The 24506-nt window shown below is 41.1% G+C and overlaps 2 protein-coding genes across 3 annotated transcripts in view; one reads left to right on the top strand and one right to left on the bottom strand.

Annotated features, from left to right (window-relative positions):
• Positions 1 to 949: 949 nt before the first annotated feature.
• LOC124121867 lies at positions 950 to 22651 on the top strand. 2 transcript variants are annotated; one of them, XM_046484948.2, is made up of 7 exons: positions 950 to 1116; positions 12740 to 12841; positions 13354 to 13507; positions 14536 to 14589; positions 18143 to 18855; positions 20642 to 20875; positions 21482 to 22651. In XM_046484948.2, exons 1-7 carry the CDS (start codon positions 1003 to 1005, stop codon positions 21809 to 21811), a joined length of 1701 nt encoding a protein of 566 aa, XP_046340904.1. In that variant the 5' UTR covers positions 950 to 1002; the 3' UTR covers positions 21812 to 22651. The 2 variants fall into 2 exon arrangements, with proteins under 2 accessions (XP_046340904.1, XP_046340912.1); XM_046484956.2 differs by lacking the exon at positions 14536 to 14589 and having other exon boundaries at positions 955 to 1116.
• LOC124121820 (sulfoquinovosidase-like) overlaps positions 22432 to 24506 on the bottom strand; it is a 30827-nt gene continuing 28752 nt past the window's right edge. The window contains exon 11 of the mRNA XM_048396968.1: positions 22432 to 24432. Within this exon, the coding sequence (XP_048252925.1) occupies positions 23855 to 24432 (578 nt within the window). The 3' untranslated portion in view covers positions 22432 to 23854. The remainder of the gene's footprint in view (positions 24433 to 24506) is intronic.

Raw genomic sequence — 24506 nt, 5'->3', positions numbered from 1 at the left:
ATGCTAGAGACTCAAATCAGCTCGGAATACTCGATTATTTATAATTACAGACCATCATTTTACAGCTGGAATATTGTTGACCTCGGCGTAAAACGACAAACAAACAAATAAACAACATCAATAAAAAACGAATGGACAACGGTGTGGTAATCTGACTTCAGCACATGATACAACAATAGAACCCGTGTTTCTTCAAATACATTCCTTAATCACAGCCGACTATTCACGTCAAAAGTTTAAAAAAATCATTCTAAACCATTCTGCCTCTTATATTTAAAAAAGACTTAAGTTGTTCGAGAACAAGTAAACATAAGTACATTACTACAATAAGCGTCTAACCATGTTCGACCTAACGGATTAGCCTGCGTTGTGCGGTGCCCTACATTCACCATCAGATGCAATCTATTTTCTTCAAGTTTAGGGTGAAGAGAAGGGCAAATATGTTATACGCCGCAACGACACTGATGAATGACAAAGCCTTTAACGTAATATTGTATCAGGTACACCGTACATGTTCCGTCTACAACACAACACGTTTCGCGTGGACATGTCAAGATATTACCTACAAGTGTTCTTAAGGCATTAAACCAATTCCACAAACGCCAAAGATATAAATAACCAAAACCGATCTCTTATTACGATCCCAAGGAGACATGTCCATTGTATTCACAACAAATATGGATGTCCAAAAAACCTTCCTGTCATCTGGTTCAACTCTAAAAGACAAGTTACATAACACAACAACTGTATCGGCCCGCCATGTCATGTGATTTGCTCTGACTGTACCCTTGTGTGTCGACAAGACTTTCAGCTATAGCCTTCCACCAATTTGACGTCTGCTTGGTGACGTCTGCGAGGTGACGTCTCCTCATCTCAGCAATGACGGATCACCGTACATCAATCTCGTGACGTACGTGTCCTTCGCGAGATTTATGTGCGCCACCTAGGAGGTGTAACTGTGTTAAAACTCCCTCCTCCTCAGTTCGGCAAGATCCACAAACCATGGCGGGCTCATCAAAATCTCTTCTTCCACCCGCGTCAATGTTTTTGCTTGTATGGATTCTTTCGTTCTGCTTACTGTCCTGCAATGGCCAAGCACCCGCACAGCCCACTCTGGTAAGTCCTGTCTTAATGTTGCATTCATGTTTCAGCTTTGTGGACCGCTGGTTCGTCGTTGACCAATTTTTTAAAAACAAAATCTTGGATGAAATGAACAGGAAGATAAGGTTTCTTTGTACCTTTGTACAAAAACAACAAGGTGCTGTTTAAATTAATATAATATATGCTACACAACGTTTAATACGGATCAGATATGATATTCTATATATATACACTTGACATTATCATAAAAATCAGTTTTTTTTACAAAAACAACAAGGTGCTGTTTAAATTAATATCAATATATGCTACACAACGTTTAATACGGATCAGATATGATATTCTATATATATACACTTGACATTATCATAAAAATCAGTTTTGTGTATAATGAAAAGATAGAAAGAATGAAAGAATATATTTCGCGTGTGGTTGATGTGGAGACTATGATTGATCTTGCGTTATTATTTTAACAGCAAGGACTGCGTTAGTTTACGTTCTAGATCTGCTATGTTCTCGTTGTCCCGATTCTACCTGGTACCCACTAATGGCAGTGTAACATCCTGTACATACCAATTTACACACATCAAACACACGTATTAACAACAGGAAATTGTATTCCGTATTCTAGCACATTGGTTATAAAAACCTTGTGCCGAATATGATTCGTAATTCATAACCCACAGTTACAGCTTAACACCAAGACGTTTTGTGATTACATATGATAAATTTCTGATAACGTCCTCAAAGGTTCGGATCAGTTACTATTTTCCGCATACGATTAAGTCTCGTGCCAGTAGCTCCTCTTTTCCCTTGTTCTACACATTCAAAACGGAGGGGAAAAACTGTTTTTGTAAGTCAACAAAATCTTCTCACTTGAAAAAGATAAGCTTAAAGCGGAACAACAGCTTTAAGGTTGGGGAGAATGGGCGCTTCAGGGTACAATCAGAACGACGGCCCGTATCGCTGTTAGGTCTTCAGGTGACACGTCTAATACCCACAGTTTCTGGTAAAAGGAAAAATGACTAATACTTACCGGGTGAAACATCCGAGGGGTTAAACATGTCATCTTAAATATGACTATTTCACAAATACAGAGACGTCTTTGGCGAAACGAGATTTACGATGCGCACATGCGTCGCCATACACCCGTACACGTGTCATTCCTTAAGATTGATCTTCAGCGGTTAAATAACTCCTGCCTTTCTGCTATATACTAATAATCCTATATAATAGGAAAGTGAGTGAGTGAGTTAATATTTAACGTCACATCGGCAATATTTCAGCCATGTCGAGACGAGTAAATTGGAAAATCTTCAGAGACACCAAACAATAAGCATGTGCATATTGTTACCTAACCATCAAAGATCTGTATCATTTCTTCTTTATATGTCTATCCTTAGAAGATATTCGATAGCAATACATAAGAATAACTCAACCTTAAGTGCAACAATTTAATAGCAACCAAAAATGAAGTTTAAAGGCTGTCATAATATTTCAAGTATGTCTGCTTTTAGCACAGATTTCTATTGAATATGGAAAGGGTTTTGTCGCTTTTATTCAAAAGCAAAAATGTTCTTCAAGGGAGTATGTGAATCTATTTGTAACATTATGCTACACTGTATAGAATGTCCTTCGTGTATGTGGCCCTATGACCTGACATACACTAAACATTTAAATTAACTACGTCACTTTATTAAGTTCCGTCAGTCTAGTTTCAAAGTAACAGAGTGACACTGTATGATCACACGACGTAGACAGAATCGTTGTTGTCCCCCAGGTTGTGCGTGGATGATGTTTGGTCACGACGAGCCATAAACTTGACGGCATGTTGTGTATGGTCGGCTGAATGTAATACCACGATTAATATCTGTCAGCATTGTAATCATACACGGTGACTTAGCGCCAGGCTATGTCCGTAGGGAAGGGAGACTCCTAGTTGTGCCCCCAATGTACCAGGGGGCAGATTGTGCTTGGATGTGCTCGGATGTTTCGGCATCGTAAGCTGTGCGTACCTGTCTGTTACATATGCCCTCTTCCTACACTGCTGCTCCACGTGTTGCCACTGTATCGTAGGACTTGTAGGACGATAGGTAGTTGAAGTGGACTATCTCTGTGTTCATCACTGTTCATTTTATTACAATGACTACAACTACTGCTGCTACTACTACTGCTACTACTACTGCTACTACTACTGCTGCTACTTATACTTCTACTACTGCCGCTACTACTACTATTACTGCTGCTGCTTTTGACTATGACAGCCACGTTATTTTACATTGTGAAGCGCTGATATCAGAAAGAAATGCGTTTTTCTCTTCTCACATTGACGTACTTGACGTTCAAAAATATGTTGATTTTGAAATGCAAGATGAAACAGATATGTTATCAGTTTTAATTGGGGCTGAAACAAAATTTACTCACAATCTGGATCAACACACCTGGGAAACTATTATACTTCAGTTCTCCTCGTATCTGTACAAACTAAGGCATCTTTTGATATATATCTTCTAGTGAAAATCTTTCATCATTTAGGTATCTGAATTTGATAAACTGTGTGTAATTGTAAATATGTTATGCCTTTTTTTATTGTGTTAACTGCGTGTAATTGAATATATTTTCATTGTAATCTTCGGAATGGCATCTGGAGGAAATAAAGAATCTCTCTCTCTCTACTACTACTACTACTACTACTACTGCTACTACTACTACTACTACTACTACTACTACTGCTACTACTTCTGCTGCTTCCACTACTGTTGCTCCCACTTCAACACCACTGCTACCACTGCTGGAATTTTCCTGAGTGTGGCGTTAAACAACAAACAAACAAACAAACAAATACTACTGCTATTGCTACAGTAACTACTATTTCATGACAAATGAATTTACTACGTCTTCATATTCTAACTACCATTGTTACAGCAACAGCTGTAGCACCCCCCCCCCCCCCCCCCCCACACACACCCCCCCCCCCCCCCCCCCCCCCCACACACACACACACACACACACCAAGCTAACACCACGCGATATACATGTAACTGAAACACAGTTAAAAGCAGATTCACCATTACTAAATTATCCGAATTATGGTCCTCTCTTTTCCCCTCAGTCATGATATATTTCCGACAATGTCAACACTGCGAGGCCCTTATGCTCAGCAGTCTGACAATTATAGCTCCCTTCAGCCCGGCCCATACTCCGACCTGCCGGGGCCCAAGTAGAAGACGGCAAGTTTTGTCCCAAGGTGGAGCACATTATTTTACATGACAGTTTTATTGTGAGGCGGAAATATATATGGCTTGGCTAGTTACACCACAGCGTTGTGAATATCATCGCAGGGATTTTTAGGGTATTACATAGGAGAAGACGTCAGAGTCTATATATTATCATCTATATGGGTCAACTGGTTGCTTGTTATGTTTGTTTGTTTTGTTTGTTTGTTGTTTAGTCAATACTGATGGGTTTGTTTGTGTTTGTTGTTTAACGCCGCACTCAGCAATATTCCAGTTTTATGTCAGCGGTCTGTAAATAATCGTGTCTGGAGCAGTCAGTCCAGTGATTGACATCATGAGCATCGATCCACGCAATTTGGATCAATGACATGCATCAACCAAGTCAGCGAGCCTGACCACCCGATCCCGTTTGTCGCCTCTTACGACAAGGATAGTCGCCTTTTACGGCAAGCATGGGTTTCTGAAGACCTATCCCTGATCTTCACTGGGTTGTTTGCGATGGAAACATAAACGCTGTTATGATTAAGTAGAGACGGGGTCGAGATTGCCGAAACTACCCTTCCGTTCTCCATATCTAAACACAGACTGAAAAAACAAATAATCAAATTGATGCAGAATTCTAGTTTATATTTTCTTTTGCATCTATTGTTTGACTTAATTAAAAAGATTGGAATTTCAGATTTCATACAAAATCATATTCGCAACCATAACCATTTTTGGCATACAATAAGAGTATGATAAAAAAACACACCGAAAAACCTACAGTTTATAAACCCGAATTTGGCGAAGAAAGTTTACTGTCGATGAATAGTCTTTGAGTACATTAAGGTGAATAGTTACAAACATTCAAGTGAAATATCCTTCCATTCCGGGCCATCTCCGTGTATGGTTGCTGTGCCCTGTCCGTGAAATATTACGTCGCGGTCATTGCTGACTGTTCAGTGTCAAACCTCGCCATGTCGTCGATGCATCATCACCTGGGCGGCAGGCTATTCCTGGAACAATACATGCCGGTGTTTCTTTTTTGCTTGTAGGCAAAAACACTCATTAAGTTAATGTTAAGTTAAGTTACATAGGAGAACACAGTGAATATGTTATCATGATTCTAAATCTAACATGGTAGTTTGAATTAGGACTATTCTTGATGTTATTATTCATTATTGTCTCTTTCCGATTTTTTCTCGATCCCTATTTCTTTCAAGAAGGTACGACCGCCTCCGTGGTCTAGTGGTAGAGCGTCCGCCCGGAGAGCGGAAGGTCCGGGGTTCGATCCCCGGCCGCGTCACACCAAAGATGTTTAAAGATGGTAATTGTTGTTACCTTGTCTGGCGCTCGGCATTAAGGGGCTAAAACAAAGATTGGTCGGCTCGGAGTCGGTATGCTGTGTTTGAGTGGGGTATTCATGTTAAACTGAGGCATAGTATTTCACTGGGCTTGCACTATAAATCGGCATCAGTCCGGACTAGTACAAGCAGCCACACACACACGTGCATGCACGTGGCTATAAACGTGTAATACTCCATTTCACCTCTCCCCACCTTCAAGAAGCCACCATAATACATGTTAGTGACACAGAATGTGGCAATATAGGCTACATAACGTGTTACTTAGTGACGGTTTTGGTGTACAGTTAAAAGTAGTTTGTATAGCAAAGGGTTAGGGTACTGTACTCGTATAAACTTTTCAAAAAATGAAATTATGATTAATAAATTTTATGGGAAACAACAACAACAACAACAACGGCTACTACTACTACTACTACTACTACTACTACTACTGGTCCATTTTACCCGTGAAGGTCCGGGGTTGACCCATGCTTGCCGTAAAAGGCGAATATGCTTGTCGTAAGAGGCGACTGATGGTATCGGGTGGTCAGGCTCGCTGACTTGGCTGATGCATGTTATCGTATCCCAATCGCTTGGATTGATGCTCATAATGTCAATCACTGGTTTGTCTGGTCCAGACTTCATTATTTACAGACCGCTGTCATATAGCTGGCATACTGCTGAGTGCTGCGTTAAACAACAAACAAACAAACAAATAAACAAAGAAAACCAGTCCATTTACTAATGCGCAAGATTCTATTCACCAAGGGAATGCTTTATTATTTAGTCTTTGGATCAATGTGCACTCAAATTAAATTCTCAAACCCCTGGGGAGTATACAAACCACTCTGCCGTATGAGTCTCTAGAAGGTTTAAGTCTCCTGTAAAACGATCTATATGCCCTAGCATGTTAGTGCGCACATTTGTATTTTCAGGAGCGGGGAAATGGTTGAATAAATAATTATATTCTGTCTAGGAGCCTAGAATAACGTGATCCATTATTTCCTGTGGTATTCCACTATTTACATAACACGTTCCAGTGATATATCCGAATACGTTATGCCATGTTAACACGTCACATACATTGTCATCACAATTTATAGGAAACTCTGAAAGCTTTTATGTTTTGCGTGTGATATCGCGCGTCATCACTTGCCCCTGTGGGGAACTTGACCAGTGCCATGTGGATCCACACGGTTTGAGGTTAACAATATTCCAGCTTCACTAGTCGGGTCACAATATAGACTGTGTATCTTCTAACTGTTTCCGTGTCCAGTCGACTACGTTGAGTGACGAGTTGCGTCCCTTAGCCGTGCCAGAAACCAATGATCGAATAACGATTCGACCAGATGTTTCTAAGTTTGTTACGAGGTGTTTTCCAATTGGTAAACGTTTAAGACACACATCTCTTTGTGTCTCCCCGCCCAGATCAACCGGACATGCCGTGGTTTAACTAAAATATTGTTAAAAGTGGCACTAAATCCAACACTCTCATCCGATTTCTCTTATCTTTGTTACCTGTGCCCACAAAATGGTGAAAGTGTCAGTAGTGAGTGAGTGAGTTGGGTTTAACGCCGCTTTTAACAGTATTCCAGTTATATCACGGCGTGTCAGCTTAATGTGGGAGGAAAGCCCGAAGTGATGCAGGTTTCAGACGTTTACCACTTCGGTGAAACCCACGAGCAAGGGTATGGTGCTGACAAACCTAGAAACATAATCGGGGTGAACCGGGATTCGAACCCACAATCATAGGTTTCTGGCGTGTCCAGGGGACGCAACTCTGCACAGCGAATCGCGGCGCCTTAGACGACTGGGCCACCCGTGCCCCCTCTGTTGTCAGTAAGGAGCGTTGATTGATAGTTGGTAAATAATCAACCGTAGCCGGTGCCATATTCCAACCAAAAGCTTTCGCCGATTTTTCAGTGCTATTTCTCCATCTGTCTATCATCCTCTCTATCATCCATAGCCTTAGGTCGTGCTAAAAAATATTTTAGTATCCTTTACTTGCAAACCTACCTACATAAACAGCAAGTGCAGTCACATGGCCCCTATGGTAGACTTAATTGATCTCAATGACTTGGCATTGAAAAAAAAAATTGCATTTTTTTTATTAGATAAAACATGAACTCAATTATACGTACGCACGACCTCTAAATGTGTTATGCTTCAAGCAGTTCACTGAACGTACGTTTTATAGCAACTGTGTGGGTTATATGATATAAAACACCTGTTGGCTATAGATGAGAATTACACTTTGATCAATACATGGAATGCTTCGTTAATTTTGTGGCGGTGGAATAGCCTTGTGGTTAAAGCGTCCGCTCGTCACGCCGAAACCCCGGGTTCTATTCCCTCTGTGTGTAATGTGTAAATCCTACTTCTGGTTCCCCGGCGTGACATTGCTGTAAATATTGTGAAACACCATACTCAATCACTATTTTCTTTTACTTTCCACAAAATAAATTAAGGAATTTACATTCTAAAGTACATGAAACTAGTTTGTAGAAAGTCCGTTTTTACTCTATGACAGGTTTGGCTCACAATGTATACCACGTCTCTGTAGAAGGGAGGAGCGAGATATGAATATTCATTAGGGATCTACCATTATATAATAGGGGTGTGGGGGTTGGGAGACGGGGAGGGTTGCTAGGAATCTTTTTTCAAAACACATCAGTTTGCCAGACATGCTGGACTTCCTGAAATATAATGTATAGATAATTTTTTTCCGGCTCCTTCTTTTATATAATACCTTAAATTATAAATCTATGTTCCCAGTCCCTACCCTAGAATACCAAATAGTTGCTACGCTACTGTTTGAAACATCTTTACTTTAGTCTTATAATTCTATTTTACTGTAATTCGATATTCTTACTTTTGTTTAGATTTCCTAATTTAAAATTATTGTTAATTAATTTTCTCAATGAAATTTCTGGTTATATAGTTTTTGATACCCTGGGTCAATATTATAAGAAAATTATTATATAAGTAGCCATGAATGTGTTTTAACATCGTTAGTTCTATGGGAGGTGATAATTTGAATTCCATGCATAAAACCCGGAAACAAGACTACATCGTCAAAGTAAGTTGTTGACCCTTATGTTCACAATGACATATTTCTGTGTAATATTTCACTGTGGTGTTTTAATATAATTGCGGAAGAAGCAGTAATTGTCTCGTTTTGTCGAAGCTCAAACCGGCTGACCTGCACTACCTCACGTTGTTTGTGTGCGTCTTAATGTAACTGTCAACGATCTGTCAAGTGTTGTGACGAAACCGATTTATATATATTTCTTATGGTTTTCTCGATGAAACAGACATGCCTGTCGTGCCTCATCTGTCAATCAAATGACACACCTGGCCGCGTGCACGAAAAGCTCGTGACTATTTAGTATTCACAACGACATGGTGTCATTCATTCATTTAAGATTTAAGGCATTAATACACAACCGCATGAGATGTTGATAAACTTGGAAATTTGTTGTTGATAAGATTATGAAATGGTATTTGTGTCATTGTTTTTTTCATGAAACCGATACGATATATTTCTACGCCAATGTGACACAATGACGTCATCTATCTTTTTATTTATCTTTTTATGTCTTGTCTTTGGCACAATGTGTCACAGAATATCACGATCAGAGCTCGAGATAATTGTAAAGTTTTCAAAAAAGTGTTACATTAATTACAAAACTTAAACACATTAAGGTTTAGCGGCATTAAACCACACATTTGGGAGAGAGCCAGGAAATCCCGTTGTAGATTTAACTGAAAAAATATGTTTAAACTAAACTAACCAATTCAGGTGAATTAAAGATAGGAATTTTTTGTTTTTTTTGGTTTTAAATTGTGTAGAGGAATTTATTTTGAAATCATATCAGCATTTTTGCTAATTTCTTGAAAACATATTTAAACTTTAATATTTTAATAATTTATTACGATGTCACCCTGGTCAGGCGTTGACTTTAAAAAGGACTTATCCCAAATGTATTTTTTCTGATTTATTAATTTCATTAAGAAACATCAATCACATGAAAATAAATAAATTGATATTATTCGTGCACGGGACCAGGAAACTGATCATTTTAGGACGTGAAACCATGTTCATTTTGGAAATAGACGAGTGCGTGTGAGAGTGTTCCAATTACAGTGGTATAATGGTACAGTAAACTACGGTTATAACGAACTCAAAGGGACCACTAATCTTGGTTCGTTATAACCGTAGTTCGTTATAAGCATATATACAGCATATATACAACAAATGGCCGGGACTAAAAATAGGTTCGTTATATCTGTCAGTTCGTTATAAACGTGTTCGTTATAACCGTAGTTTACTGTAATTATGTTACAGTAGAACCCTGTAATTATCCCACTGCTTCGTGGTTGTTACACGAGTGAGTGGGTGAGTGAGTTTGGTTCAACGCCGCTTTGAACAGTAGTCCAGTTTTATCTCCGCGTGTCAGCTGGATGTGGGAGGAGAGCCCGAAGTGATGCAGGACCACTTTGCTGGTTACAATGAGGATCAGATGGTCACTTGTGTGTCATCGTGACCCCAAATACTGGGTTATTTACAGGCCTTAGATATATAGCTGGAATATTGCCGACTTCGTGTTACTGAACAGAATATTACACGTGTTCGCGTGTATTCAATCAAACTGTATGCAAAGAGAATGAATCATTAAAAATTAATTTTAAAAAGTAAAGTATTAATCAAAATATGACCCCAAAAGCCTCCAAAAATATCAGGGATTATTTTTTAATAATATTTATGTGAAGCCTTCGGTGTGATAACTCCTTGGGGTATATTATAGTGAAGAGGTTTCTTTCAAGTGATGATTATGTTGTGATGGATGTGTGCTCGTTTCATGCTATGAGTAATAAATGTAGACAATGTATTATAACATGTCAAATGTGGTGATTGAATTACCGATCTATTTCTTTAACAGGGCGATAAATGCTCTAAGGACAGTCTTAACAAATGAATCAATAGTGTAAGCCTGCTTTAACTTAGTTTTCACAAAATATGTCTGACAAGAGGATAAAAGGACTGACTGAGTATGATTGTACGCCGCTATTATATAATTACACCTATTTCATTAATAATATAGGTTAAATTGAAGCGTGACTTGAGGCCGAGTGGTTGAAAATGTCTCACTTCACGTTGCCAAGTTGCGTCCCTTAGTAGTGCCAGGATCTCCTTACCGAACCCTAAGGTATTGATAATGGTCTAAGGTGAGATTGTTCCTGCCTTGCGAATTGGTTGCTATACGTGTTGCATATACTTGTTGCAAAGCTATATTTCTTACTCTTGCAACAAGTATACTAAACAGCCTCACTCGAAGATTCAGTCACGACGATCCTTGACAGCTTATGGTCGTAAATTGTTGCAAGTGTTGGCCCGGAACTTCAAGTGAGGCACGTTCTCATATAATTGCCGTGTATCAGTTAGATTTCTATACCATGCTGACACATTTATGGAAATGGGTACCTTAAAACCACTTGAGTAACGCTTTCATCTGACAATGTCGTTAGAGGCGCCCATGATGTCGTAAATTTAGTTTTTTTCTGCATTTGACTTTTGTGTTGCAATAATTTTACTTAAAGAACGAAATTGAAATATTTTGAATATTGTCAGTTTTAAATAATTAATATAAAATACAAAAGCCTTAGAATATTTAACTTACAAAAAAATCAAACCACCTTAATACTTTTTAACAAATTCCTAGTCCTATACAACACTCAATTCGCAAATGCGGCCTGATATTACTGTCGAAATAAGTCTGCCTTATTGACAGGACCTGTGAAGATCCTGGTTAGAATAGGAGTGAGTGAGTGAGTGAGTATGGTTTTACGCCGCTTTTAGCAATATTCCAGCAATATCAAGGCGGGGGACACCAGAAATGGGCTTCACACATTGTACCCATGTCGGGAATCGAACCCGGGTATTCGGCGTGACGAGCTAACGCTTTAACCACTAGGCTACCCGACCGCCCGGTTAGAATAGGAGATAATGCTTGTCTTAAGAGGCGACTAACGGGATCGGATGGTCATGCTCGCTTACTTGGTTGCATTTTGATGCATGTCATCGGTCCCAATTGCGTGGATCGATGCTCATGATGTCAATCACTGGACTGTCTGGTCCACACTCGATTATTTACAGACCGCCGTCATATTGCTAGAATATTGCTGAGAGCGGCGTTAAACAACAAACAAAGCAAAGCAAACCTTATTGACAGACGTACACATGAAAGAAACCTTCAGCACCGCTTACAATATATTCCCGTGTCAAGTAGCAATTTTGCGAACATGTACTGTATGCATCGGAACCAATTTGTAACACTCTATCTTCCCGGTCAAGTTTCCAGTTACCTCCCTTGCCAAAGTAGACACAATATCTGGATAACAACTTCTTTGTTATCCATAAATTGTGTCTACTTTTTTATCCGTCAACTTCTAAGTAATGCCTATCAAACAATTCAACTTAAGATTGAACATTCAATATACATACACATACATCTTCAAGATGCGGTTAATGCCCCCACGTTAAGATTTGAAAAATGGTTAAATATTTTCATTTTATACATTCTTGACATATGGATATATGTGGTGAGCCTCTGTCTGGTCTGGTTAGTGGAGAGAGAGAGTGAGTGAGTGAGTGAGTTGTCTTAATATTTTGGTTATATCACGGCGTGTCGGCTTGATGTGGGAGGAGAGTTCAAAGTGCTGACAATCTTGTACATTTTGCGCTTTTGTGAAACCGACGAGCACGAGTCAGATGCTGGTGAACAAAGGATCTTAATCAGGAAGAACATGGGATTCGAACCCACTCTGCACAGCAAATTGCGGATCTGGGCCATCCGTGCCTTGAAGTGCCTTGGGAGAAATGGACATATCTCTCGATGTCATTAGTTTAAATACATCGAAGGATTTATCCTGTTTATGAGACCTTGGGTTAGCAAACGATGAAAGTGTTTCGGTGAGCTCATTTATTAATTTGTTAGTACCGAAACATTCCCCGACCTAATCTCAATGGTGGCGCATGCTAGTATATGACACATGTTTATGTTGTTGTTTATGTTTCAGGGTGAACTTACTACAACAGTACAACAACTTCTCGACAGATTCAACAACTTTCAGACATATGTTGAACATGAAATTAACAAACTGTGGACGGCATTAAAATCAGTAAGTATTTCTAGATTGTTTTTTTTGTGTTTTAACCCTGCACCCAGCAATATTCTAGCTACATGACGGCGGTCTGTAAATACCGTATTCGACGTAATAAACGCCCCGCTCTAATAAGCGCCTACGGCGATATTTGCTAATATATTGGCTAGTGAACAATCCCAATTAGCACCCGTTCCGATTGAATGTACACAAGACTTATTTATTCGTGTATAATACGTGTGCTATATGCATCCTTAATTATGGAAATTAAATACTGAAAAAATATATTTGTCGTATATAAACATTTCAGGCTGTGAACATAAACCACGAAATTTACGATCTTTCAACTCTGTTTTCACCGAAATAATATTCTAATAAGGCCCCCTTATTCTAACTTTGAGAGCGCCCTGTGCGCTTATTACGTCGAATACGGTAATATAAATTGTATCAAAGAATATAGTGATTGACATCATGAGCTATGGAATGCGATCTTAGATATTGAGGTGGCTGACATGTTGTGTATGTTTTAGACTGGGCCTAATGGATATGTACACCCAGTCGACCTTCAACCCACCAAGGCAAAGGTCGAGGTCAACGCTGCCAAGGATAGCGCCACTTACACAATTGAATACAAAGCCATTAAGGAACCACGAGTTATCTGGAGAGTTAATACAGAACCTGCAGGTAGGTGACGCTTTGAAAACTATGGCATTCTGTATTTCATTTATAAAGCTTTTTGCCTAATTCGTACCTTGCATAAACTAAACGCCATTCTGAAACCTGGTATGGTCTAATACGTTTTTTATTTGGTTTGGAGGATATAATGTTTTTCATTTACGATGTTTCTAACACTGCCTATCTCTGGCTGACCATATACACAAGCGCAGCGTGAAACCATTGTGAATAGAACCAACACGATTGATGGATGTACATATATGTTCATAAGTGAAACATGATACTGAATCCAACACTCTCATCCGATTTCCCTTATCTTTGTTGGGGGCACGGGTGGCCCAGTCGTCTAAGGCCGCGATTCGCTATGCCGAGTTGCGTCCCTTAGGCACGCCAGAAACCTATGATTGTGGGTTCGAATCCCGGTTCGCCCCAATTATGTTTCTAGGTTTGTCAGCACCATACCCGTGCTCACCGAAGTGGTAAACGTCTGAGACCTGCATCGCTTCGGGTTTTCCTCCCACATTAAGCTGACACGCCGTGATATAACTGGAATATTGTTAAAAGCGGCGTTAAACCCAATTCACTCACTCACTTATAAGTTCTGGATTAAGTGATCAGCCAGTATGTCTTGTTGATATTTAACAAATGCAACTTGCAGAAATATAGGCGGAATGCTGAATGGTTTCTATAGAAACATTCTCTCAATAGAGCATTTGGTCATGTCAACGTGGATCTGCCATCAGTATCTAGTTCGGACTAGAGGAAGGGTAACATCAAGAACCATCTTTTAACGTCTTTTGGTACGACGCGGCCGGGAATAGAACTCCCGACGTGCCACTTTAAGACGGGGGCTAAGTGAATGAGGAATTAACAGTTAATGACGCATTATATAGTATTTCAGTCGTATCACGGTGTGTCAGCATAACATGAAACTGACGTAGACATTCACCATTATGGCAAACCCATTGTGCTGACAAATTTGCACGTTCATAACATCAGCCGACACTGTATGAAAATAATTCTGTTTCCAACTATAGGTAACAGCAAAGCGCAAACGAATCTCAAAGACACACCGGGCTCGCTAGATGGCGGTTTGTACATACTTGGGACTACCCATCCTCGAGTATCCGGGGTATATGTGCACACTTAGGCGGTGCGCTCCTGAGATTGCGGTCTTTCCCCCCCGTAACTTTGCATGTGTGTGTTGGAGGCCGTTAAGGCTTCTATCACGGGTAAAAGATCTCAATCAAATGCACCCATCCTTGAAGAATTCCGGACCATTTTGGCAAATAATGCAAGCCACGGGATCTACTAATCCGCTGATGACATTTTTTACCGTTTAACATTGAATAAGACATTTATGTTTTTGCTTTGGACAATACGCTTTAATATATCAATCTTAACATCCCGATGCAAAAATCGAATTTTAAATCGCTAATTATTCCGTTTCATTTTGGTTTTAAAATTTATTTAATATCCATTTCAAGCAGAATTGAAGAATTCTGTTCAACATTTTACAAAACTATTGTCATTCCGCTGACAAGAGTGAATGCAGAAATTTTCTTTGTAATCACGGAATGTTTCATCGACTGACCCGGAATTATGGACATAGCAGTGCACTCTCCGGGTATTCTTGGTGGGGAGTTTGCGTAGTGTGCATTGTGAACATACAGTCGACCCAGGTTATATCAGAACGGAAAGATCCAAGCAATACTCGACAGCTTTGGGCACTGAAAGATAGCATTGAGCTGACAGTCAGGGCGCTGTTTTAAAAAGCGATCTCAGTAGCGCTACGACTGTCGTACGTCTAACGTATTGGGGTTACGATCGTCTTAGCACTCATATCGCTTTTTGGAAACAGGTCCCAGAGCCCAGGGCCCTGTTCCACAAAGCGATCGTAGCGCTAAGATGATCGTAACTCCCATTCTTTAACATAGACTTACGACAGTCGTAGCACTACAATTGCTTTGTGGAACGGGGCCCAGTATGTCAATGTTCACGATATCAAAGGTCGCCTGTATGTTCATGATGGCAGGTGATGTAGAGCTCTGCGAGCTGGCGCCTCCTTGCATCGTTATATTGCACGTGTCTCTATCTAACTCCTGTCTGCCAGAACCATCTCTTGCAGTTGTTAGCAGCCTAATACATGTATACTTGTTTTGAAATACGTTTTAAACCGTGAGGATCAGGGTTGTATTGGTCTTCAGCAACCCATGCTTGCACTAAGAAGCGACTAATTGGATCCGGTGGTCAGTATCGCTGACTTGGTTTGTGCATATCATGGTATCCCAATTGCGTAGATCGATACTCATGTTGTCAATCACTGGCTTGTCTGGGCCAGACTCGGTGATTCACAGACCGACGTCATATAGCTGGAATATTGCTGAATGCGGCGTTAAACAACAAACAAACAAATATTTATTGCATAATGTATCCTCCCTCGTAGAAATATACTGCCCTTGTCAACAATAATAACGTACCTCAGTGATTCACTTCCATGGCAACATATAGTAATATTTATCCGTTTTTATCGACATATTGCATTATTTCAGTTAACCGTCGCCATAGCAACCTTATGCTTCGGATAAATATCGCCTTAGCAGCATACGACATCATTTTCCATCACCGAAGCAATTAATATCACACTGACTTCATCCCCGCAGCACCAGGGGCGGTGGAGGAGCCGAGTAGTTCCCCGCCGTGATATTGCGGGAATATTGCTAAAAGCGGCGTATAACCACACTCACTCACTCACCATTGCATCATCTCGCCGTAACATCAGTCATTTTAACCGACCTCATGTACAATTCACGTCTACCAAGTTGCATACGTCCGACTTGAATATTCACAGGATGCAATGTGTTGCATGCAAAAAAGTATATACAACTAGTTGTACCGTGTAAATGCCCCTTTATGCATCGTTTTTGCAACCCGCTATTTCATATCTCTCAAGTGTTGCAGCCAGATATAAACAACAAACACACAATGTGGCTTCCCCCTCATATTCAGATGATGACGTCACTTTCGAAACGAATATTTCATGGCGAATGTTGTCCAGGGTCCTTAAAGAATAATACCCCGGATAATAGAGGATTGAACAACACATTCACACATTCACTCTTACATGTCCCTAGTAATACAACCCGCGAAGGGCCGGGGTAGAATAGGTCTTCAACAACCCATGCTTGCCGTAAAGAGCGACTATGCTTGTCGTAAGAGGTGACTAACGGGATCGGGTGGTCAGACTCGCTGACTTGGTTGATGCATGTCATCGATCCCAATTGCGTGGATCGATGCTCATGATATCAATCATTGGAATGTCTGGTCCAGACTTGATTATTAAAGACCGCCGTCATATAGCTGGAATATTGCCAAGTGCGGCGTTAAACAACAAACGAACCACCCAACCAACCAGCCCTAGTAATACATTGAGGCGATACTAGCATATAAACTGTATGGCAAAAGTAATTGTACACTTGAAAATTGGATTTGAACAAAAAACTCAAAGCGTTATCAAAACGTTATCAGGCTAAAAACTCCAAAACAGAACCGGGATTCGAACCCACAGTCATAGGTTTCTGGCGTGCCCATGGGACGCAACTCTGCAGTGCGAATCGCGGCGCTTTAGACGACTGGCCACCCGTGGCCCCAGTACGTCGTAGACATACCGGAAGAGAAGTTACATAAATAAATTAAAGATACAAAATATTCGTAAATTTCTGGCTGATGCCAAACCTGGGTGTATGAGTGAACCCCGAAGGCAAGGGGTGAAGCCAGTTCGTAGTGTCATTCCGCTGGAATATCACTCGAGTATTGCTAAAAGAGGCTTCTGGCATCACTCACTCACTCATTTGTACAAACACAAAAAGGGCAAGTACACTTGACTCCAGCAGTAGGATCAGGATGTTGTGCGAGTAGCCGTCACGTGACAATAACAGCGTGGCCTCATTCGTGGCGATCTATCATCTATGGCATGGTGTGATGTACAGGGCGACTGTAAGACAATATGTGACCGGACATAACGTGTGTCTTCGTGTCTCGTACAGGAGAGTCATATAGCTCAAGGCTGAAACTCAGGTTTATTTTGCCTTAGGTGTTAAAATCTGGCTTCTGTTCACTCAACAACACTCCGAGGAATGAAATGATAAGGTGAAAACGTTATGTTAATCTGGCGTTTTACCGACATCTTGGTTTATCTACTCCAAATGGAGCTGAGAAGGTAGTTTGAGTTAATACTGATCCATTGATCAGGGAAATAATGCTTTGAGCATGCTCCTCTGCTGTGTTGAGTGAGTGAGTGACTATAGTTTTACGCCGCAATATTACCCCGAGTGCTGTACCCATGTGGGGAATTGAACCCGCGCATTCGGCGTGACGTGCTACCCTACCGCTCCCTTATTCGTGGAGTGATCAATTATCAATATTATGTTTTCAAAGAGTTGATAAATAGAGTGACATTTATATTTAAATTCCAATTTCATCTTGTTTAAAAATGAACGGTGACAGTATATTTCTTTAGCTCTATGCACAATATTCACAATAGTTGATTAGTTTGTTGAATTCTAGCATCTTCAAAACCCTTCATCCAAGTAGTTATTGGTGATATGCATGCATTAAAAGTGGCTTCACTTTACCAATTCACAGCTATTAGCGACGAAGGCATCATCACCAAGGTCTTCAGGAACGGGATGGGGAAGACCACCCTCCGTATCCACCCTTCCAAGGAGATTGTCGCCTCCGTCATCGTCGACCACGTCACCTTCGTCCTCAGCTTCAGACCAAACCCCAACAAAACCGCCGAAGTCGTCCTCCGCCCCACCAACTTCGACGTCGACACCGGCCCCCACGGCAGCTTCAACTACTTCAAGAAGAAGGCGATGCAGATAACAGTATCCTCTCCCAAGTTCTACCCCGGGTTCACCTCCCCCAATGATTACCAGTGGAGCTTCTGGATGGCCAACACTACCGCCTCACCCCCAGTCATAGAGGAGTACCCCCAGTGGAGAGAGATCCAAGGCGGCGTGGTCAGGGTGGGGCCCATCAGAACCCTGAAGAAGAACGACATAGGGTCTGAACTAAAGATTACCTATGAACTGATGACGGACAAAGGGGACTATGATGGCATCCTCATCTTCTCTAAATATTACACGGCTACAGAGCGGGATTCAGTCCTCACTGGGCTCACAGAGATGAGATATGTATTTGTTCATCGCTCAGACAGATTCGACCCCTTCCCGAAAGGCTTCATCGCCTTTGTACGCCGTGACCCGCCTCTCAAGCCCTGCATCTCCAACCAGACTTGTTCTATAGCCTGCCACGCTGTTGGTGTTGTCCCAGAACGCATCCGATTGTACAAGGTAAATCGAAGACCTCAAAATCGAGGGGTATTAATATTCGTTTCTCTATCACAAGAATAATACTATGATTCCCGTCTGTTAATCAAAATGAACCATTTCATAATTTTCAATTTATTATATATTCGTACCGCTATCTTTAATGGTTCATCTATCTAAGCATGGAAATAGGATAAAAATGGCGGCGATGGTACCACTAAGAATTAAAGAGTTGGCTCCGCACACCGAACGCTTGGATTAAATTCTCCACATGGGAACAATGTGTGAAGCTAATTTCAGGTGTTCTGCAGCATAACATTGCTGAAATATTGCTAAACGCGGCATAAAACCATACTCGCTCACTAGTTACGACCATATTGTTTGGAGCATCTCCACATATACAAAGGGAGATAACTCTGTGCAATCCGTGTTGACATGGTTAATCCTGAGAAAGACAGTGAGAAAGAGGTATGACTGTATTACGTTCTTATATGATAGTTAACAGTGGCCAGGATGCGTAAGGAGCAATGATGAACCTACTTTTTTGTCACTGACTGGGTGATAGTTTAGCCCAGTGGTTAAAGCGTTGTCTAATCACGCCGAAGGCCCTGGTTCGATTCCTCATATGGGTTCAGGGGCGGCGGGCTAGCCGAGTGGTTAAATCGTTCGCTCGTCACGCTGAAGACCCGGGCTCGATTCCCGACATGGGTACATTGGGTGAAGCTCATTTCTGGTGTCCCCCGCCGTGATATAGCTGGAATATTGCTAAAAGCGGCGTAAAACATCACTCACTCATATGGGTACATTGTGTGAAGCTCATTTATGACCTTGATGTTGCTGGAATAATTCTAATAGTGTCGCCAAACCATACTCACTCACTCTGTTACTGTCTAATGTCAAGTACTAATGTGTATATGTATAATGTATATTCTTGTATATATAGCTCATTTGGAAACGGTACACACGACTGTAAAAAGCTAAACTTCTCCAATTTTGATAGGGACATTTTTATCTTTCCATGATACTCAAAAACGATTCTCATAATGTCAAGTGTATATTTAGATAGAATGACATATCTGATTATCTCTATCAAAAGGTTGAATAAAGTCTTTGATAGGCATTTAGAAGTTGGAAGAACATAAATACATGACATTTCCTTATGGATCACTTCCTCTTATGTATTCTTCTAAATGGATGACCTTTTCGTTACTGCGTTTGCAAGATTCACCTTTAAAACGTCGTTACAGAGTACAAAAGAAGTTGTCATCCATAAAGTTGTCAGTTGAAATTGGGTTTAACGTCGCGTCCAAGATTATTGCGCTTATATAGCGACGTGTGTGTGCTTGTACTAGTCCGGACTGATGCCGATTTATAGTGCTAGCACACTGAAATATCATGCCGCAGTTTAACATGGATACCCCACTCAGACACAGTATACTGACTCCGAGCTGACCAGTCCTTGTTTAAGCCCTTTAATGCCGAGCGCCAGACAGGTTAACAACAAGTACCATCTTTTAACGTCTTTTGGTATGAAGGGACCGGGGATCGAACCCCGGACCTTCCGCTCTGCGGGCGGACGTTCTACCACTAGACCACGGAGGCGGTCCTTATATGTTAAGATGAGTTATTGATGTCAACTTCTGTATTATGAGGAACACAACGTTTCGGAGTATATACTTACTCCTTCATCACTTCTAAATGCCTTTCAAAGACTATTAACTTGTGAAGTACATTTTAAAGCCCCCACAACCAGAATAATAAATTACTCTACATGTACTCCAGCGTTCATCACACTGACGTCGTGTTCTAGGTTCAGATTGACAAGTCCCTGATGGAGGTGAAGCTGCCGAAGTTGGAGGTGCGCGAGCCGTACATGCTTTACAACCACTACGGTATCAAACAGATGATGGAGGAGGATGAGGGGGAGTATGTATGCGTGGCCTTCAGCGGCACCAAACACACGGAGATGAGAACGACGTTATTACTCAGCGAGCCCGTGGAGTACGTCAACAGCTCTTCCGGCGTCGTGTACGGACAAGAGTCGGTAAGTACCACTGAACTTGCATCACTTCGGACTTTCATCCCACATTAAGCTGAACGCCACAACGCGTTGATCATAGTTCCGTCTCATAGTTGTGCCAGGCTCTGCTTTTCGTAGGTTCGATTCCCAGATTGGGTTTGATAATGATCCTTGGGTTTGTAATCAACCTTCCCATACCAAGGCGACAAACGTATGTTGATGTTGGTGTTGTTTATTCCCTAATGGGGCCACCGGTACATTATACAAGTATTCACGCACACACATATAGATTTGACAGAGAGCGCCAAAATGGTTGCCTAATGATGTACAATAGTGGACGGTATGACACCCGCGTCACCTCGGCCTTACCCCACATAGCGAGTCCCCCCGAGTCATTCTTCCCTATAGTGGATAGTTTCTATTGAATTTATTCACTGCTTTGCTGATCAAGACCTAATTATTTACAGGCCGCCATGATATCGTTTGAATATTGCTGACTGCGGCGTTAAACAACAGTTCTATTGTTCTACACAACGTTTATATGTTTCCGTCACAACCAGAAAAGGTTGTCACATAGTATACTAGTATATGTTCAAATACCAAAACATATTTGTGAACTTGTTGCTGCAGGTGACTGTGACATGTGCCGCTAGGGGGCGCCCACTTCCCCACGTGACAATGTTCGAGAACTACGCCTACCAGAACGAGATCAACACCATGCCGCCATATTACAGAGTCGAGCGAACCGTCAGCCGAATTCGTGGCGAACACATCGCTACCATGACAGTTATAATAAACCGCCAGTATATGCCTGTTCATCTGTGGAGAATCATATGCATGTTTGATAACCCGTTCCAACTCTCCGCCACTGACTTCGAAATTAAGACCAACGCTCCCGGCCCTCTGATGGGACCCCGCCCAACCTGGGGCAATCCAGTCCAACCCCCAAGGACTGTGTAATGTCGGCACAGGGAACAACAGTTTCTTTAGAACGGGATAATCAATACTTCACGGACTTGTATACACGACGATCCTTCAACGCCTGTCAATACACACGACCGATTTGAGGTGCAGTGGTCACACACACCTATTTCAAGTCAAGCAATAGAATGATAGGCCTTGTGCGGATGTCAAATGAGCGCTACTCCGTGTATGAATGTTGTCAGGAATACACGCTGGTTTGATCTGCATTCGTCACCCCTCGCCCCTTTCCGTAACTGCTATTCGGCTTGTCCCGGAATAACACGATTTGGTCACGAATGGTTTGATCTGGTCTGCATCCAGTCGGTTGATTGGTTGGTTAAAAATTTAGACACACTGCAAGACGGTTGTGTGTATTCATGGGTTAGAGAGGAACGTAGTGTACATAAGCCAGTGAAGCAAGGACGATAGAAACTGTCTGCAATATATTTGTGACCATTGCCTGAAGTTTCTGTCCATGAACCACCTCAGGGCATGGAGATTGACACACGTTGGATTGGGTTGGTTAGAAATACGAAATCAAACTTGTTTTCGTACAGGACTTAGATTAACACGATAACTTTAAAACGGTCACTTGAATTTATTTATTGTTCTTTATCTAAAAAAAACAACTAGATAATTAAAACACACTACTTCACATTGGTTATACATTCATTGCCCTGTGTAGCATGCTTCCATGTTAAATATTGATGTCTTGTGGTGTTCTGTGTACATATATTGAAAAAATTAAAAGCATTCGTGTCATTTGTTAATCAAAAACACACATTTAATGTAATAGCGTTATCTTATGAAAAATAAAAGGCATGGGGCGATTACTTAGATTTTGTTCTTTCGTGTATTTACATAATATACTGATGGAAAGAAATAACGGAACAGACAGCAAACTTGCAGAACAGTCCCGTTTACGTTCTACGTCCAGAGCCATGTTCCACAAAGTGATCTTAGCGCTTGTTCGTAAGTCTATTTTAAAGTGTGAAAGTTACGATCGTCTTAGCGCTAGGTCGTAAGTCTATGTTAAAGTGTGAAAGTTAGGATTGTGTTTTTATTCGTTTCTCCAATCACATCATTAATAAGGAAATCCCTCATTCCTGGAGCTCCTTTTGGGGGGATCACTGTATATATGTATGCGAATACATAGATTAATATCCCCCCTTTCCTGAAAAGTGATGTCAATGAGAACGAAGCCGTTCAAATGACCTTGATATCAATGTACATACAGATTCAAGCACGGTACCTCGCTTTCCCTCATCGTCATATGGTAGTCCCTCTAGCTCTCTCAATAACGATACACATGCGCGAATAATCATTAAATGAGACAGAGCTCAATCAGGAAAACAGAATACTGCTACATTAAGTACAGTTAAGTACCACTAACCCTAACGATACCATTCCCAGCCAATTACTCCGTATATACATACATACATACATACATACATACATACATACATACATACATACATACACACACATCGAATGATCCGGATGAACGAATCAGTGGTACAGGGCTTTACCCTTTGTATCCAAGGATGCGTTCCTATCGGAAGTATCCGGAATGTGGAAATTCCGGGTAAACGGGTTCCGGACTATTAACGTATTCTTTATTGGTGTACATGCTCGATCTTTTCAGCAATATCATATATAGCATAAATACAAAATACTGATTGTTTGTATTTTGTCTTGGGCGTTGCATCATAATATGATTGTTCTCTGGATATAATGAACAAACCCTTTTGCTTCCATCTGAAAGGATTATGTCTTGACGCAACAACGTAAAAATGTCCTTTCTCTAAGAAAACTAACAAAAATGCTAAAATATAATTTTAAAAATTATAAAAACTTTGACACAAAAAAAAGTAGCGCCGGTATGGTGCTCACAAACAAAGAAACATAAGAGGGTCATATTTAAGATTCGACCCCACAACCAGACGTTCCTGACTAGTCAATATGATCATGATTATATTGCATCTGCACGTCCTCAAAGGGTCAACGCATGTATCAACTATTTTCCCCTAATGGGCATCTTCAAAACAGAGCTTTAAGGGCAAAGAACAAAGACAAAAGTCCTAACAGGAATGAAAATGTAATGAATCCCGCCGAGCACGTTGTGTGGGTGGTCGTGTGACTCGGGTGGCCAGTAGGTTTAGGGGTGGATGGGGTCACCACTAGAGAGAGGTTCCCCATCCGCTGGAAGACAGAAGCATATGGGGATATCTTCCTATAAAACACAGGGGGCTGACCTACCGGGGCGTCGACCTTGACCGTTTGTGATCCAGGGTATTCCTTGCCAGACCAAAGGAAGAGCCATGTGGAACTTGGGTCATTCGGCAGATAGACGTCCCACGTTGTTTGATTGGCTAAAAATACTGGCGCGACTAAAAGGTCATCTCCGTACATGTACTGGTAAGTGACGTCATACGTCATTACGTCATCTTCGTAGTTTAAGAATAGAGGGCGCTGAGCAGGGATTCCTGTCTGTGACGTCACGCGGACAACACTTTTGCTGTAGTTTTTCAACAGGGTGAACATTTGACAGAGACGGGCTATCTTGAGAGTAATCCACTTGTTGGTGTAGAACTGAACATTGGCAGTTGGTTGGTTACCTAAACAAAATCGAAAAAAATGGAAAGAGAAAGGGAAAATGAACATACTTTATATCTGATGACTTGATATTCTT

The sequence above is a fragment of the Haliotis rufescens genome, unplaced genomic scaffold (assembly GCF_023055435.1).
Source record: "Haliotis rufescens isolate VD_foot unplaced genomic scaffold, xgHalRufe1.0.p SCAF_16, whole genome shotgun sequence".
NCBI lineage: Eukaryota > Metazoa > Mollusca > Gastropoda > Lepetellida > Haliotidae > Haliotis > Haliotis rufescens.
Note: the sequence above shows the minus strand (reverse complement) of the source record. Positions and strands in the feature narration are given on the sequence as shown.